The 19,223-nt window shown below is 43.2% G+C and overlaps 2 protein-coding genes across 3 annotated transcripts in view; one reads left to right on the plus strand and one right to left on the minus strand.

The window, feature by feature from the left end:
• CLGN (calmegin) overlaps window positions 1-12,718 on the plus strand; it is a 48,368-nt gene extending 35,650 nt beyond the window's left edge. Inside the window, exons 11-15 of one of the 2 annotated variants that reach the window (XM_079770750.1) lie at window positions 4,854-5,069; window positions 5,973-6,098; window positions 6,559-6,718; window positions 7,726-7,826; window positions 9,716-12,718. In XM_079770750.1, coding sequence (XP_079626876.1) covers window positions 4,854-5,069; window positions 5,973-6,098; window positions 6,559-6,718; window positions 7,726-7,826; window positions 9,716-9,796 — 684 coding nt within the window. In that variant the 3' untranslated portion in view covers window positions 9,797-12,718. The remainder of the gene's footprint in view (window positions 1-4,853; window positions 5,070-5,972; window positions 6,099-6,558; window positions 6,719-7,725; window positions 7,827-9,715) is intronic. The other variant, XM_079770751.1, reaches the window with a different exon arrangement.
• Window positions 12,719-12,887: 169 nt separating this feature from the next.
• SCOC (short coiled-coil protein) lies at window positions 12,888-18,488 on the minus strand. Its single transcript, XM_079773059.1, has 4 exons — window positions 18,396-18,488; window positions 16,628-16,699; window positions 16,180-16,263; window positions 12,888-14,796 (listed from the first exon to the last, which is right to left on the minus strand). The coding sequence occupies exons 2-4, from the start codon at window positions 16,647-16,649 to the stop codon at window positions 14,654-14,656; spliced, it is 249 nt and encodes an 82-aa protein (XP_079629185.1). The 5' UTR covers window positions 16,650-16,699; window positions 18,396-18,488; the 3' UTR covers window positions 12,888-14,653.
• Between the last annotated feature and the right edge of the window lie 735 nt (window positions 18,489-19,223).

Genomic DNA, 19,223 nt, shown 5'->3' on the forward strand with positions numbered 1-19,223 from the left:
ATGAGTACATGTCGGCACTGACCCCTCAGCTCTGGATGGTGGACAAATGGTGGTAATGCAGGTCCGACTCCCTCTGGTTTGGTCTCGGCTGGACCCAGGGGCACTGCTTCACCCGGATCCAGGGGCCCGCGGCCTCGCCCGGACCCGGGGCCAGGCTCACCCGGCTCCAGGGGCCCGCGGCCTCGCCCCGACCCGGGGCCCAGGGCTCACCCGGCTCCAGGGGCCCGCGGCCTCGCCCCGACCCGGGGCCCAGGGCTCACCCGGCTCCAGGGGCCCGCGGCCTCGCCCCGACCCGGGGCCCAGGGCTCACCCGGCTCCAGGGGCCCGCGGCCTCGCCCCGACCCGGGGCCCAGGGCTCACCCGGCTCCAGGGGCCCGCGGCCTCGCCCCGACCCGGGGCCCAGGGCTCACCCGGCTCCAGGGGCCCGCGGCCTCGCCCCGACCCGGGGCCCAGGGCTCACCCGGCTCCAGGGGCCCGCGGCCTCGCCCCGACCCGGGGCCCAGGGCTCACCCGGCTCCAGGGGCCCGCGGCCTCGCCCCGACCCGGGGCCCAGGGCTCACCCGGCTCCAGGGGCCCGCGGCCTCGCCCCGACCCGGGGCCCAGGGCTCACCCGGCTCCAGGGGCCCGCGGCCTCGCCCCGACCCGGGGCCCAGGGCTCACCCGGCTCCAGGGGCCCGCGGCCTCGCCCCGACCCGGGGCCCAGGGCTCACCCGGCTCCAGGGGCCCGCGGCCTCGCCCCGACCCGGGGCCCAGGGCTCACCCGGCTCCAGGGGCCCGCGGCCTCGCCCCGACCCGGGGCCCAGGGCTCACCCGGCTCCAGGGGCCCGCGGCCTCGCCCCGACCCGGGGCCCAGGGCTCACCCGGCTCCAGGGGCCCGCGGCCTCGCCCCGACCCGGGGCCCAGGGCTCACCCGGCTCCAGGGGCCCGCGGCCTCGCCCCGACCCGGGGCCCAGGGCTCACCCGGCTCCAGGGGCCCGCGGCCACGCCCCGACCCGGGGCCCAGGGCTCACCCGGCTCCAGGGGCCCGCGGCCACGCCCCGACCCGGGGCCCAGGGCTCACCCGGCTCCAGGGGCCCGCGGCCTCGCCCCGACCCGGGGCCCAGGGCTCACCCGGCTCCAGGGGCCCGCGGCCTCGCCCCGACCCGGGGCCCAGGGCTCACCCGGCTCCAGGGGCCCGCGGCCTCGCCCCGACCCGGGGCCCAGGGCTCACCCGGCTCCAGGGGCCCGCGGCCTCGCCCCGACCCGGGGCCCAGGGCTCACCCGGCTCCAGGGGCCCGCGGCCTCGCCCGGACCCGGGGCCCAGGGCTCACCCGGCTACAGGGGCCCGCGACCTCGCCCGGACCCGGGGCCCAGGGCTCACCCGGCTCCAGGGGCCCGCGACCTCGCCCAGACCCAGGATTCAGCCTCACCCGGATCCAGGGGCGCACGGCCTCGCCCGGACCCAGGATTCAGCTTCACCCGGACCCAGGGGCACGTGGCCTCACCCGGACCCGGGGCCCAGCCTCACCCTGACCCAGTTCCCAGCCTCACCCATACCCAGGGGCACGCGGCTTCACCCGGATCCGGGACCCAGCGGGGTTTCGTCTTCTTGATCCCAATTCCTGTTGGTCAATTCCCTCTCAGCAATTCCTTCGGCCATTTTCTCAGAGTTCCAGGGCAGCCACCGCAGAACTCGTTGGGCGGCGGGCTCGGCGAAGCTCCGGTGTGCCCGGTGCGCGGCGGCGGGCTGGTCCGGGGTGGCTGCGTCGGCCCTTGGGTCTGCAGCGGTGGCCGGTCGCCGAGCGTGCGCACCTGGCCGCTTCCGGGGTGTTGAGATTCTTGAAGGACTCGGAGGTCAGCAAGCGCGTAGTCTCCCGCCCCATGTCTCCCAGGGGCTCGTCTGTCCGTGTTCGGCAGCGAGTGAAGCCTTCCCCTCAGCCGGAGACCGCTGGGGGAACTGCACCGAGCACGTTCCAGGCCGCCATTGTGTCGCCTGAGCCGTAGTTTTTAAAGTGTGGTCTTTGGGTCACCGGCATCAGCTTCATCCCGCGTACCCCTCTCTTTTATTCTAGTTGTATAGCTTCCGCTCAGTTAGCCCTCCGGTGGTTCTGGATGGTGTCTGCTCTGCTCTCCCGTTGTAGTCTCAAAACCGTTGTGGTAGGGAGCAATCAGGCTTCTGCCCTATGCCTCCATCTTGGTCCTTGTTTGTATAGTTAAGTCTTGATTGTTGTTGGTGTCACTGGGAGGAATTGTCCTCCAGGCCTATTGGCCGTGCGGACCCTCTGTGTCTATAAAGGAAGAGTTGCTGTGCGGAAGACACGCCTATGTGCCGGGTCTTGGTGCAGCAAGGCTTCGGCGCTCACTGCGTCTGCCTCTTGAATGTGTCCCTTATGGGAGTGGTCGAAGTCTGGTGTCATCTCACACCGACCACTAGATGCCCTCATTTCTGGGTCTCCAATGTAGTGTAGGTCAGCTACTGCCTGTGGCCCCTCAGCAGGAATTACAGCATCCCTTATATTCGTGACCTGTTTCGGTGCCTTCCCCTTTTGGCTGCCTCCCTATCGCTCAGCTTCCCCAATCTCCCTAGGTGGTCGCTCTTGATATCCCCCTTTGTGGGCTGAGTGCAAAGTCTTGGTGTTGTTAAGCCTTGATTGCTGTTGGTACACTGGGAGGATGTGACCTCCGGCCCAACTGGCTGTGAGGATCAGCTGTGTCTATGCCGGGAGACAGCCCCATTCAACTAGACTTGCAAAATTGTAAAAGCCTCTGTGTTCAGCTTGGATGGGGCGGAGTTACAGGGCGGAGCCTACTGCCTTGGCTTCCTGTCAGCCCCGCCCTATGAGGTTCCTGTGTCCCTCCGTACTCCCAGCAAACACCTCTGAGAGAAAAGTGCCCTGGAGTTTCGCGCGCTGCCAAACAGTCTAGTCTCTCCCCCAATGAATCTGGATTCCCAGATTCTCTCCCGGAACTGGGTTTCCGTGTAGTCAGAATTGGGGCTCACCTCAGTCTGGCGCTTTTGTCTCCTTCCCTCCAGGGCGACTCAGCGGCACAGTCAACAGCCCATCCTCCGCGCACAATCCCCTGCGCGCCTCCGGTGCTCTGCTCTTCGCCGCCTCTCTGCACCTCTGTCCCACAGCTCAGCTTTCCCCAGTATGAGCCTGGCTTCCCCGGGTCTTTCCCGGAACTGGGGTTCAGTGCAGTTGGAACTAGGGATTCAGCACAGTCCGGAGCTTTTGTCTCCTTCCCGCTAGGGCAATCCAGCGGCACAGACAACAGACCCTCCTCTGCGCGCATTCCCGTGCGCGGCTCCGGCGCAGCTCCTCTGTGTCTCCGTCCCACAGCTCAGACTCCCCCAGCATGAGCCCGGCTTCCCAGGGTTTCGCCGGGAAATGGGGTTCAGTGCAGTCGGAGCTGGGGTTCAGCACAATCTGGCGCTTTTATCTCCTTCCCGCCAGAGAACGCCAGCCAGGCCGTCAGCCGCCCCTTCCTCTCCGGCTCCGGCTTCCCCGCACGCTCGCAGGCTCGTGTCTCCGCCTGTGTCTCCATACCTCAAGCTTTTACGGCTTCTCTGATTTTCCTTGTGGTTTTCTTTTTCCTTCTAATTGTGGGCATTTCAGTCAGCCAGCTTTCCTGTGGTTCTGGATGATGTCCGTTTTGACTTTTAGTTGTGTTTTTGATATTGTTGTGCCCGGCTGTAGGTTAGGTGTTTAACCTATGCCGCCATCTTGGTTTCCAAGTTCTATTTTAGAATGAAATATAAGAAATGACTTCTGATCAAAAGGACTGCCTGTGCTTAACTAATGTGCTGCTCACTTTCTGGTGTTATTAAAATTTGGATTTTTTTTCTAAAATTAGTCAGATACCTTTTGAGTGTACCTACTTTTTTTTTGTAGTAGAAGTCCATTATGTTATCCATTTAATCTTGTATTTTTATCTAATTATTCATTGACATTTTCTAACATGTATTTTACATATGCAGTTACATATTCTAATTGCTCACTTTAGTTTTTATTCATAGCATTTATCACCAAATATTTATTTTAGAAACTTTTTTTCTATAATGTCTGTCTCCCTCATCAGACTTGACCCTCCATAATACAAGAACTATGTCCATCACTGTACCCCTAGCTCTGGCATAGTGCCTGGCACGGAATAGATACACATGATGCCAGAGTGAGTCAGTGAGTGATCATACTGTCAAACTGATTTAATTGGATTGCGTTTAATCGTTTCAGACCTAATGGAACTTTTTTGTTGGATAATTGTTCTGAGGTTCAACCATGATTAATGCCTGTCATGGGTATATATTAAAAGGAGTGGCTCCATTTTTTCCAAACAGTGATCTCTATGATTTGGGCAATTTTAATAACTACTTGCCTTAAATACTTTACTAAATATAAAAAACTTGTCTACCTGGCCAGGTAGCTCAGTTGGTTGGAGTGTCATCCGTACACTGAAAGGTTCAATTCCAGGTCAGGGCACATGCCTGGGGTGCGTATGGGAGGCAACCAATTGATGTCTCTCCCTCTCTCTCAAAATCATTGAAAAACATATCCTCAGGTGAGGATTGAAAAAAAAAACTTGTCTAAAATAGTACCTTTTACTTGTGAAATTTAATTGCTCAAGTTTCTTTGTGTGTTGGATTTTCACTCTGCCTTTTTTTCTGTAGAGTTTAAAGTCAGTATTATTTACAGGAACATTATGTACAGAATAAGCACAAGATTTCATTTTCATTGATTTATTAATGAATTAATATCAAAGTTTTCTTTTTCTCTAGTTAGTATAGATGATTTCACTCAACAACTACTTCTTAAGTAGCATTTATAATGAAATTATTTTATTTGAAAATGTCTTCCAATTATTTTTTCTTCCAGGGAATTTGGAGTCCTCGAAAAATTCCTAATCCGGATTATTTTGAGGATGATCATCCATTTCTTCTGACTTCTTTCTCTGCTCTTGGTTTAGAGCTTTGGTCTATGACCTCTGATATCTACTTTGATAATTTTATTATCTGTTCGGAAAAGGAAGTAGCAGATCGCTGGGCTGCAGATGGTTGGGGAGTGAAAAGAATGATAGCAAATGCTAACGAGGTACGGTACTGACCATATAGTAATAATGGGACTTGGTCCTTGTTATAGTCATGCAAATTATACTTTAAAAGGTAAATAAATATTTAATAATTATTGAGTACCAAATAAATGCACTTAAATTTATATAGATAGAATATTTAGCTTTACTATATTATGATACAACTTAATTATAAACTATATAATGAACTATATATGTCTTAATTTAATTCATTAAATTATGATAGCTATAATGAGGTTATTTGCTGTTTATAGAAATGATACTACTTATTTCTATTTGTAGTCTTTGTCTATAAGTCTTTATCACCTTGTCAATTCTAGGCCTAAATGGTAGCAATAATTCCCAGGTTGATTTTATTAATAAACCCTTTAAAAGTATAGAATAAGTTATCAGAGCTGTATACTTCTAAATGAACCAGATAACACAGGTTGGGGCAAAAGTAGATTTATAGTTATTCAAATGGAAAATAATACAATCAATAAATAAGAATTTAAGAATAAACTGTTTTGTATACTCACAACTATAAACCTACTTTTGCCCCACCCTGTGTATATCTATTAAAAACTAATTGTATCCTGCAATTTAAAGTTACCAAAAAAGAAAATTGTCATTATTTTTGTTGGTAGATAGAAAGACATAGCAATTTCTAATTGCTAATTTCATAGCAGTTTCCACCTATGTAGTAACATATCTTCTACTACAAAGTCTCCAACAGCAATGGATGCTAATAATTAATAGGTTTAAACTTACAAAGTATAAGATAAGAATATGAAGTATATTTTAGTTTAACAAGTTCACACTCCTTAATATAAAACGCCTAGGTAAAATAAGTTTTGGAGGTAGGCTGTATTTCCTGATGAAGGTCTGTAATTTGAGTTATATTTTCATACTTATTTCCTCTGCAGCCTGGTGTATTTACACAGCTAATGGCAGCTGCTCAAGAGCATCCCTGGCTTTGGCTCATTTATCTTGTGACAGCGGGGCTTCCAATAGTATTAATTATTTCATTTTGTTGGCCAAGGAAAGTAAAGGTAAATAAAATGAATTTCCTTCAACTTAAAAAAAAAATACCTCTTAGTGTTTAAGAGTTCTATGAATTGAGGAAGTGGTTCTTCAACTAAATTTTGTATAGATTTTTTATTGTGTATGATGTCAGTTACTGCAGTTTTTAAAAATATAGTGCTTTGTGATCCTGGCTGGGTAGCTCAGCTGGTTAGAGTCTTATCCTGATACACCAAAGTTGTGGGTTTCATCCCTGGTCAGGGTACATACAAAAATCAATGAATAAATGCATAAATAAGTAGAACAACAAATGTCCCTCCCTCCCTCCCTCCCTCCCTCCCTCCCTCCCTCCCTCCCTCCCTCCCTCCCTCCCTCCCTCCCTCCTCCTCTCCCTCCCTCCCTCGCTCCCTCCCTCCTTCTCTCCCTCTCTCAATAAATAAAAACAGTGCTTTGCTTTTAGTAAAAATAGCTTATGTTAAACTACCACAGAAAAAATATGAAGATACAGAGTATAAAAAACCTGACATATGTAAACCACAAACCAAGGGAGCGCTAGAGCAAAAAGTGAAGGAAGAGAAGGCAGCCCTGGAGAAACCAGTCGACTTGGAAGAGGAAAAAAAGCAAAGTGATGGTGAAATTCTTGAAAAGGGTAAGACAGTGATAGTGATTTATAATGAGGACCTTGGGCAAAGCTCATAAAAACAGTAGATTATCTGGGAAACACTAGCTCTTGTACTACTTGTGCATTGTCAGAATTATACCATCTGAATCCCCAAGAATGCATGGCTATGGCAAAGAGGAGTAATCATCCCTGCCTGGGTGTTGTACCCTGAGCAGCCATCACCTTGTTCAGTTTTTTGTCTTCTAGGAAGAAAGATATTTAAATATTGTCCAGTTGCTTATGAGCCTACGAACTATGAATTCCACATGCCCCAGTTTTTTGCAAGGAATTTTCTTGACTCCAACAATGCAGATGAGATGGGCTGTGTAGCCCATGGCCTCTGTACAAGAGAATAGGTGTAAGGCAGGTGACTGCTAAAAAAATCAACACTTCCAATGGCTGTTGTTTATCAGATAGCTTATCAGATCAAATAAATAATTTAATCTCCTGAAAGGGTTGCTGAATCATATGTCCCCTTCCTACCCTATACTAAACTCTTAAAGATTAACATCAGTTAAAGAACTGAGGCTTTTTGGTGGCTCTCCATTGAGGCCTCCTCACGAAAATCTAGGTAGGTGTAAAACTATTGATATTTGCCTGTTGTCTCAAGCCAAGATCCAGGTTGAGCCCTTTATGACTTAAATTATGTCTTAAGCACTATTTTTAACTTATGAAATAGTTGATTTAAAAACACACACACATACATATATTTATAAATGTATATGTACATATATAAACACACACAGAGATTCTTTGGTTTTCATATTACATACGGACTGACTGCTTAATAATTCTTTAAACCTGTCCCTTCAAATATAATTATTTATAAAATGTAGTATAATAATTAGTATTTTTAGTTATTTAAAAAATTTCTAGTAGAAGAGATTGTTTTTAAACATTGGAATTTAAATAAACTCCCTTATTGTATTAATTGCTTTTCAGTAGCAAAATTCTAATTCATCAAGCCTTTGCCTTTAATAAAATCTGTATTCCAGAAGAAGAAGGTGAACCTGAGGAAAAGAGTGAAGGGGAAATTGAAATAATAGAAGGACGAGAAGAAGGTAGTAAGTCAAATAAGTCTGGATCCGAGGATGAGGTGAGCAGCTCTAACAGAAAATAAACCAGTTTCTAAGATCATTAGCCAAATGTTTATGTCAAAAAAAGCAGAAATCTGTTTTGTAAAGGATTTTTTTTTGCCTTTTTCTCTCAGCTTTCATAAGAGCCTCCATAATGTTTTTTAAATATACTCATTAAGCAAGAAAATACTATAATTTATATCATTTTAATGCCTAATGAAATAGTATTAAGCCAGCCCATGGTTTATAAAATATATAGAGAAGACTGCATCTATAAAATATTACAACTTTATCATTAAAGTATTCTGTTGAAAGGTATAATAAACAGACCACTTGAATATTTAAAAGATAATTGTATTTATTACAAACAATTTTCTTAACAGTCATTGTATACACATTCTCATTGATTCAGTAATTTACATCCCACATTCTGAAATATTTCGCTCATTGATTGGATAGTTGAGCACTATCTGCCTGACATGGTGCTTTTCTCAAACCTTTAGTAAACTAGTTTCCCCATTAACTTGATGGGTTGTACCCCTTTTTATATCCTGATATGAAATAGAACTTTCCACAGTACCTTTTTAAAGTCAGTTGTTATGGAATCAGAACCATCCAGGTATAATCAGAACCAGAGCTTTTTTTTTTCTATCTAGCATATACCAAAGGCCATTTTCTATACTTCTCCAGCCCTTGAAGAGCTGCACAATCTTGCCCCAGAGTCACAACTCTTACTACTTAGCGTTAGATAGGGTGACAGTATGTGATGAAATAAACTTCCAATTTTGTCCATTTGAAGAAATCTCCTAAATAAACTTGCTTTATTGTTATTGTTTTCTAAAGCTTATTTAGTACATATACCTGGTTACTGGTCTTAACTGCTTTGTGAGGTTTTAAAGGGGTTTGGAGATCATTATCTAGGATGAATATCCTAGTTGGGTGGAGATAATTTCTTCCAGAACAGAGTTTTAAACAGTCATTGTTTCAGCTGTCATTCTCTAAATAATAATACTTGCAATCATTCACGTGCATATATATTTGTTACATTTTTTATTGTTGACACAATTACAGATGTCCCCCATTTTCTCCCCTTCTCCCCCCTCCACCCCACCCCAGGCCTTTATCACACTATTGTCTGTGTCCATGAGCTATGCATATATGCATATCTGTTCTTTGGTTAATCTTTTTCTTTGCCCCCTCTAGTTACATTTTGCTTCACATAATGTTTTGTGTACCTTTACAATATCTTAGTCTTCTCATATACATTTGTTAGTGAGCTAAAATAAGCCACTTTTTGTATATTATAACCTTCAAAAATAATTTTAACTCTTTTGTATAATATATAATAACTCCATTATTTTATATTATTACACAAGTTTAATTTATGTGTAAATGCTTATTCTAGAAGGATAAGAATTAAAGGAAAGAAAAAAACCAAACCATAAATTTGGTGTTTACCTTTCCCCTCTCCTTTGTCTCTAAGTACTATATGCCAGAAATTCTGTAAAACCACTCCAGCAATTCATTACTTACAGAAATACTGTGATGAAGTTAGTGCTTAATATCTGCCAATAAAAATATCATATAACCTTTAATTAATTATGACATTAAGTTCTAAATCATAATATAAAATTGTGAATTGAGTTGTTAGCAGTATTCCTTGTCAGATGCATATTTGATAAGCAGAATTATTCTAAAAATGTAATCGTGCCAAAAGGTGAAAAAATTAAAACATCAATTTATATACACATTTTTGGTCACCTGCATGAAGTAAAGGAACATATACTAGTATAAGATAGTATTTTATTTTTATAATGTCTTTTAGAGAATAAGAAATATATTATTTACTACCACCTACTAGTTTACACATAGTATAAAAATAAACATTTTCATAATTCCTTTTTTCTAGATGAAGGAAGCAGATGAGAGCACAGGATCTGGAGATGGGCCAGTGAAGTCAGTACGCAAAAGAAGAGTACGGAAGGAGTAAACTCTATTCAAGTATTTTTAATTCCTAAGAGAAATGTGGCATTCTAAAATCAGTGTGCCAGAACTGAACTTGAATCAGTCTGCACATCCTGTTTTTAATATCTAGTAATGTTAATCATAATTTCAGACATCCATTATAGTCTTTTCAGGAAAAAAACAGAAACTTTGAAGTTACCTGGTCTTTGAATTCAGAATAAAAGAAAAGTGGCAAGTTACATATCTGATTTAAGAGATTAATATCATTAGAAGTTACACAGTTTTAATAGTTTGGAGAAAGTTTTGGTTTGTACAGAGCAAAATAATATGCAGCAGCTTTCATGCTTTTGGAAAAATTAGTTATTGGAATTTCCTCTTGAATAGCTATACTACAATATAACTGGTAGTTCTCCAATAAAAATGAGAGTGTTCTGTTGTACAGAGCTAAATGCAATAAAGTTTCTATATGGTTGTTTAATTCTATCAACATTTGAAAGTGTTGTGTGTGACCCACATTTACCTAGTTTGTGTCAAATTAGTTGTGGTCCGTTCACTTACTAGTAAATTACAGATTTCTTTAAAGAGGTGCTTTGATGGCTGACAGGTCAACAAAACAGAAATGTCTAAACTAAGTGTCATTCACAGACTCACTGGTCAGTAGTGCAGCATAATTTACATTTGAATACAAAGATAATCAATTAATCAAAACAATCGATTTTTTCCATGCTTTTATAGTTGTTTTATGCCAGAATGCCGTACCCTGTTCATAATATTGCTTATGTGTACACTGCTCTCAAAATAGAATTTAAATATTTTTCTTCTTTAACTTATATCCTTTTTAATAGGTGAGCTATTATTGGGAGGCTTTAAATTAATTTTCTGTTCATTAAGAAATTCTAATGGCTAATAAATATGCTTTATATTTTTGTCTTGCTTTTTTCCTGACAAATTTAAATCAACTTTGTCTAGTCTCTCATCTAGCTTCAAAGCTACCTCTAAGGTAGATAGAAGCAACTAATACTACTTCTCTTCTTTTTAAACTACAGTAGTTACCAGAAGTCATAGAATCCTATCTAATAAAGAAGGAATATGCTAATTGACCCTCACACCATCACAAAGATGGTGGTGCCCACAGCCAATGAGGGAATATGCTAATTGCTGCCCCGCCCTCAAAGATGGCGGTGCCCACAGCCAATAAGGGAATGTGCTAATTGACTGCCCTGTCCTTAAAGATGGCAGTGCCCACAGCCAATAAGGAGGGAATAGGCTAATTGACTGCCATGTCCTCAAAGATCGTGGTGCTCAGTCCCCTCAGCCCCACTGGGGCAGCAGGCGCAGCAAGTGGCCTCAGGGCAGGCCTGGCCACTCCGCGCACCTGCCTCCGGAATCTCCTAGTCCCCTCAGCCCCCCAGCCACCCAGGGCCGTCTCGAGGCACAGGCAAGCCTTGGATGGTGGCTGCCCAGCCGCCCAGGGCTGGCCCGAGGCAAGGCAAGCTTCAGATGGCTGCTGCCCAGCTGCCCAGGGCTGCCCGAAGCTCAGGTAACCAGGGCCGGCCGAGGCTTGCACTGCTAGCAGTGGCAGCAGCAGAGGTGTGATGGGGCATTGCCTTCCCCTGATCGCCATTTTGCCTCCTGCCCCTGAGAGCTCCCGGACTGTGAGAGGGGACAGGCCGGGCTGAGGTACCCCCCGCACCAGTGCATGAATTTTCATGCACCGGGCCTCTAGTGATATTATAATGGAGCTGTGTTGTTCCACTTAAAATATTTTAAGAACTTTTTATGTTTGGGTAACAGGTTCCACCCTTTGGAAGGTGATCTAAATCTTTGAGACCACAAAACTACTTTAATACTATCTAAAGAACTTTATACTAATTGGGTACTATTTTGGATTCCTTCATGGATATATACACCCCATCTTTGGACAAGCACCAACTAAGTTCCCATGTACCCTCCTCACCAGTAGTACATTTAGAGTGCATGCATAGGAAAATGAGTCTTTAGCTTCTTTTACTAAAGGAAGCTAAACATAGTCTTCTTATTTTAGGGAGTGAACTGAAAATGAAAATACCTTCTTTATTCCATTGGTGTGTTCTGAACTTGCATAAATTGGTGCTGGCAATCTTAATACACAGTTAACCATACTTGGTATTTACTTAATAATAAATGAACACATCTTGCAAGGACCCCTTTTCTTGCTTTGTATTTGGAATGTCCAAATGAACTGGACATATTGAATGATTCTAGATGAGAATGTTTCTGAAACTACTTCAGGAGATAAATCCTTTATTATGGAAACCTTCTTGTCTCTGATAGGTATCTTATATGTAAACATTTTTTTCTAAAGATTAATTATTAAAGGTTTTTTTTACTTCCTTGGTTGCAGATTTGTTTTAACTTTAACATTTTGTTAAACTCCAAGAGCTTCCAGTGGTAAAATATGAGCAACCAGTTTTGCCAACTCATTGCTACTTCCATGGATGTGCCCTCTGTGAATGTACCATAGCTGACAGGTTTAACCAAAACTTACTCTCATCAATGTGTACTAGATCCATGCAGTAGACAGACATAGTCTTCCTTAATCCCAAAATGGCTTTTTCCTTTTTCCACCCCAATCTGACTTTAAGATGACTTACATTTTGTCCTTTTCTCTAACAAAGAGATTTTCGCTTTTATTTTAGTTAGCCTTTTAAGAGACTTTTTAACTTGACCAGGCTAACGTAGCTTCCTTTTTCTTGAATTTTTTAAAGATAGCCTTGCCACCATTGATTATGTCTCTAGGAAGACATGTTAGCAGAATAGTAGCCTTTCTCAAAACTTTGCAACTGTGCCCCATGCACTTTTTCTGCAAATTAGAATGGTGATGCCAGAGCCATCTTCAGTTTCTGCCAGCTTGCAGCACTCACCTCAGAACCATTAGTTGGGAGAGAAATTTCTTTATTATTTTATATTATTTATCACTCTATCACATCTTTTTGTGGGAGATTAGCCTAACTTAAAAAATACAACCCTGGAAATCTTGGATCCTTCTTCAAATTCCTTGCTTTTATTTAAAAAATTAATGTATAATATCCTATAATGTTTGTTTAATAAAATTATTCCTCTACACATCAGGAACTACTACTTAAGGAAGATATGCTACTTACCCTGTGGCTTTGAACAACCCTGGATATACCACTACACCACCCAGTTACTTAGGCAACCAAATCAAAACACACACAATCTCTCCACAAACAAACAAAAAACTAACACACACAATCTCTGAAACAGCCTTTTATTAAACAGCAAAGCAAAACTGCAACACAATTTTAAACATTTGTAAATTAGGTAACAAAAGGGATGCAAAATGTTTTGCAGTATGATTATACCAGTATAATCATATAGCTAACGTCATTCATTGAATCTTACACCAATACAAACATAAGATTATTCCATGATTAAAAGTAGCCCAAATCTAGTAACTATAATTTATATTAATGAATCTCTTTTCCTATATTTTAATATTATTTGATATTAATTTTCTTAGCAAATGGAATCTACAAACTAAATTTAAAAAAACTGTTAAGGAATGATTAAAACTCTGCATACTAAGTAGCTGGGCTTACAGAAAACTCTGGGAGAAGTAGTGAGATAAAATACTGAGAACATTATCAATTAGTTTACATGAAAACTCCCATTTTATTCATGATTCTGATACTAATACACTCAAAAGATTTTGCAAAAATTGATCTGCTAGATACTATAAATATACTTTGAGACCAAACTCTTTGTAACTATTGTAGTGCAGTTTACATAGGTGAGTCAAACTTAATCCACTTTCATATATATATTCCCCAAAAGATCTAATCTGTGCCAGAGATAACACAAATCTGGAGTAAAAACATCTGGAGTTGGTTACTACTATTTACCAAGTACTTTTTCCATCCTATTTCTATTTTTCCTCAAAATTTTTGTATTTCAAACATCCGTACAACCAGAGCTCATCTTTTCAGATTCCAAGTTATTTTGTGTAAAAGGAAGTTTTCAATCACAAAATTTTCCAACTTGCCAATTCAGCTTCAAGGAAAAAAACCCCACTTCGTTTTTATAGCTTCTGTTTTCAAATGATTAAAGAAAACCAACAATCCTACCTAAATCCCGGTATTAAATACAGTCATGCACTGCTTAATGACAGGGATACGTTCTGAGAAAAGCATCACTGGGGAATTTTGTTGTGCAAACGTCACAGGGTGCACTTACACAAACCTAGATGATAGAGCCCACTACACACACCTAGGCTACATGGTATTCTACCTGTTGTATCTTCAGTCTGTCATGGACTGAAACGCCATTATGTGGGCGGGTGGCTGTATAATAAATTACAAGCCCTAACTTTTGGTTAAGTTTCAACAATACTGTTCAGGTTACTCTCATAAATGATTAACTACTAAAATTGCTCTTACAAATGTGAAACCAGTTTTTCTTTCAGGATAAGGGAAATGGGAAGGAAGAAGCAAATGAAGAAGAGGCACAAGATGGTAGACAGGGTACATAAAGCTGTGCATTCAGTACATGATTTTGGTCACTTTTCACAACATGGTTAATTTCTTGTATCTCCTACTATATAATAAAAGACAGTGCTGAACCTAAATTTGATAAGACATCAAGTTTCATAAATATATGCATTTCTAATTATAAAGTCTCTACATTTTCATGTTTTCATAGACTAACATAATACACAAACTCATGGAAGTCTGTTATGCTCTTAATTTTGCCTAGATCTGACATTATCTTCATAAATATTCAATGAAGCCACAAACAAAAGTACTATAACTTCTGGAATCTATCCAAGTTTTTTAAAAAAAAGATCAGCAGCAATCCATAACAGAGAAAGGATATTGATCTCTTACTTTCTTTTGCTTTTTGTGTCAGTTGTTTGAAAAACACTAGAAGCTGACATGAGGTTTTCTATATATTGTCCAAGAACTTGGTTTTCTGATTTTAGCTTCAGATTTTCTTCCTTCACTGCATCTACCCTTGCAGAGAGGTCTATATTAAAAATAAAAAAGCCCATTATCGATAAATGTTGGCAATGTTTCCGTTGTATAAAATGCTTGATTCATTCTTGAGAGAACACAGTCCTTCAATTTTCTATTTTAAAATTGAGATTACTTTAGAAGTTAAAGTAAACAGAGTGCAAATAGCCAAAATTCCTAAAATGAGATTTCACAGTAGACTAAATGTTATTCTTTGTAAACAGCATTTATGTTGACTAATACCTAAAATAGTTTTTAAAATGTGGTAGGTGAACACAACTGAATTTATATATTGGATACTGAAAGCTGGTTTCCAAGCAATTGAACATTTTGTATTTTTACATTAGCAAAAAATTCAAAAGATGTAGTTCTTGACAATCAAATAAAACATCACTAACATTCATTCCTTTAACAACTAAGTACTGGGTGCCCGCTAAAGCCTGGCACTCACTGTTCCAGAGGCAACAGTAACAAAAAAGAAAGGTCTTTGCTCTCACAGAGCTTACATTTTAATGTGCATTTAGGGGGCCCCAAGTGGGGGTCAGGAGAAAAAGCAAGAAGAGTAAGGGTCACCGAAAGCAAAAGGGAAGTAGCCCTTTTATACAGTATAGTCAGGGACAGCAATTTTGATCAAGGAAATTTGACCACAAACCTAAAGTGAGAGAATGAGCCTAAATAACTATGGGAAAAAGCAGAGGGGAACAGCAACTGCTAAGACCCTGAGTGGAAGCATACAGAAAGAACAGTGGGGGCTGTGAGGGGCAGAGTACCTGGGGTAGAATGTAAGAGGCCTTGTGTGTGACATGGCTCTGAAAGGTGGAAGGGAAGTAACAGACTTCCAGAGAATAACTTGGCTTTTATTAACCGTGACATGGGAAGCCACTGGAGTGACATGATCTGCTCACTCAGGTGTCAAAAACAAACACACACACACACACACACAAAACCACAAAGAACCCCAAAACTCAACCTCTTAATTTAATTAAAAACCAAAAGATGTTTCAGTGTATTAATTTTATGTAAGACATTTAGAAAATGAAAAACTCACATCAATTCCCTTTTAATCTCTGGGGTTAAAACCGCTTTTGGTACAAGTAAGACTTAGTAACACAATGTTACCTTATTAAAAGGAGCTCTCATGTACTAAGTAGCATTATGTTAGACTTTAAGAGGGAAGCTTAAGGACACTATTTGACTTCCTTATTGAAGCATATCTGTTCTTTGAAATCACCAGTCAAAGCTACAGGCCCCAGGGAGAAGGGGACAGGGAAGACTATTGAAATGGGCTTGAAATTTATACTTTTTAAAACTGCGCACTAACAAAATTTAACAACGCAAAGGCTTACAATTCCAATTAATTTATATTACTCAAGAAAATTACAAAATGCAAGCTAACCTTCAAGTGTGTGTTGGAGTTCCAACACTTGATTAATAAGTCGTGTTTTTTCCTCCAGTTCCACCTGATTTTCAGCATCAACTGCTGTAATAAAAAGGTTCAAATTTACCATTAACATTAGGTACCATTGTGTAGGGTAGCACTTAAAGATCTGCAAAATGTTTTATATTTATTATCTAACTTGACTTATGCAAGAGACCTGTGAAGCAAAAAGTTCTATTCCCACACTACAGATAAGGACACCAAGGTAAAGATAAAGTGTTTTGCCAATATCTCACAGTTAAGGAACAGAAGCTGCCTTAAATCCTTCCCTGAACTAGAAGGAGTATAAAAAAGTAAATTAGCCAAATCCAAAACTTTAAATATTCTTCTCTGTTCTTTTCATTACTTAATAAAGCAAAAGCACCCACAAAACCAGGATTATACAAAAGGAAAATAAAGAACATACCATCCATGTCAGCATTCATCATCTTGGGTAACAAACTTTTGGACCTCGGATACAAAATCCTTGGTGACTGGTCTGCAACCAGAAAAAGAAACATAAACACAGAGAAATGAAATTTAAGCTTGTTTCTCAAAAGAAAATTATATGACCCAGTGGGATCCTTTCACATGCTTTACTGTTTCTAAGAATAAACACCCAATGGCTAAGTAAGCAAAGGATATGTACAAATAGTTTACAAAGAGAAGTAGGAGAAAGTGCTGAGTTTCTTGGTTATCAGAGAAATACATAATAAAATACAACTGTACATCTATTATTTTTTAAAAAGATGATCAGCCCTGGCCAGTGTTGCTTCATGGTTAGAGTGTTGTCCCATGTACTGAAGGGTCACAGGTTCAATTCCCAATCTGTTTGATCCCTGGTCTGGGTGCTTACAGGAGGAAAACAATTGATGTTTCTCACATCAATGTTTCTCCCTCCCTCCCTCCCTCCTTCCTCTCTCTCTCTCAGTGGGGGGGGGGGGGGGGGGGGAGGAGAGATAATGATCAATGCTAGCAGTTATGGAAAAACTATTAAAATAATGTCATTGTGCATTAATATAGTAAATGCTTCACATATTTTAATGCATCAAATCAATAGAAGAACATTGGAATTTACAGATGTGGACACTACATCTCAGAAAGTCTATGCATCTTGCCTTAGATTTCTGAGCCAACGTCTGTACCAACTATTTGAACCCAGGTCTAACTATAAAGCCCCCTTTTCCATTATGCAATGGAAGAAACGTTAATATGACTTTAATCCAAGTTTGCCAAACATTTTGCAACTCTTGATGTCAAATTCCTTTGATATTTCTACTAACTAAGCAACTGGAGATAAATTACATTCCCTTCAAGCTGCATCAACTGTGAACATGGTTTGTTTGCTCGGGTCCGTTCAAGTTCTGACTTGTTCTGGTTACATAAATCCACAAATTAAGGAATTGTTTGGCCAAACAAGGATCTGAACGGGAGGCAGATCCCGAGGAAACGGCTAGGTATATTGTATATACAATGCTACATATTGTGTGTACAGCACAGAATATAGAGAGCTGTGGATCTCGGGTGCAGAAACGGGGTTGGAACCATGGCACAGCACGTCCTTAACACCGTTACGTCACAGTGCTGGCATCAATGCACTGTGCAACAAAAGCCCTGCTCTTCGGGAATGTATCCTCTTTCTCGGTTCTAACAGAGACCCCCAAAACAGGTCACCCAAGAAGGTGCTAACCCGGGAGCTACTTTCAACGCCTGCAAAGATGTCGCCAGCCCTCACCGTACCGCTCACTGGCTCCCCTTCCCCGCCTCGGCCTCTTCTCCCCCCACCTGCGGGGCTGGGCAGAGCAGCCGCGGCCAAGTGCAGGCGCGCCAGGCCCCCTGGCGCCCACACGCCCTCCCGCGGCCCCATCCGAGGGCGGGGATGCTGGACAGCGGCCTGGGCTCACGGGCGGCGGGGAGGCGGCGGCAGGATGTTCCGTCAGGGGCCGCGGGCGCCCCCACGCCCGGAGGAACCTCTGGGCCCAGTGTGGAGAAGATGAGAAAAAAGAGGCTGCGCGGCCGTTCTGCAGGGAGCCAGGTCCCAGCCGCCCACCAGACGCCCAGGCCCCAGGCCGCTCCTCCCGGGCCCCGGTGCACCGGGCCCAGTCCAGCCCGCCCCGGCCGCTGGGTCCTCGGCGGGACCGAGACCACAACTCCAGTCGCCTGGGCCAGGCCCTCTGCTGCCCACGAGCCCTCACCTGCCGTCCGAGGCGCCGGGAGGGGTAGGTACCTGGAGGATGCTACAGGCCCCGACACTGGGAGCAATTGGCACCGGCAGCTCCTCCCCCCTCCGCCCACAGAGCTTGCGCCGAGCCGGGAGTCCCGCCCCGTCCCGCCAATCCCCACCCCAGAAGGCACGCATGCGTATTAGCTGCCCAGCGCCCCAATCGTCTTCCCTCCGAGCTCCAGGCTCCACCTTTTGCCTTAACAACAACAAAAAAAAGGACATTGGCATCCAATCAGCATTTAGGTCATTGGGGGCGGGTCCTGAAACAGCAACAGCCAATGACAGCACAGAAGGAAAGTTAAGCGTGAGAAAGCCGACGCCAGCGGGGCGTTCCTTAGGTCTCCGCGGGAGCCTGAAAATTGAGGTCACAGATCCAGTATGAAAACTCTGACAGCTGTCAGGAAAGAGGTTGGTAAAAAGAAACGCCGGGCAAGAGAGAAATTCAAATGTAAGAAAGGAGCATTCGTGGACATAACAGATAAAGAAGACCAATGCAATTCCGTGGTTCCTCAATTCTAAAAGCAGACTCTTCCATATATTTTTTTTCACTTCCCAAGTCGCAAAGCTCCTAAATGCACCTCTAGTAGATTGTTCCTCTCCGCAACCCTTCCAAATACCATTTAATCATATTTTAGAGTTGACAAAATAGCTTAATTGCACTTTGGTATATAGCGCTTTCTCTCACCTTATTCCATATTCATCCTCGCAACAACCCACAGAAAGAAACTTACGCTTAATAGTAAACAAATGTCTTGCTCAAGGTCATACACGCAGTGTGTCAGGCTTTGGAGTGTAATGT

This window comes from Cnephaeus nilssonii (genome assembly GCF_951640355.1).
Source record: "Cnephaeus nilssonii genome assembly, chromosome: 5".
NCBI classification, from domain to species: domain Eukaryota; kingdom Metazoa; phylum Chordata; class Mammalia; order Chiroptera; family Vespertilionidae; genus Cnephaeus; species Cnephaeus nilssonii.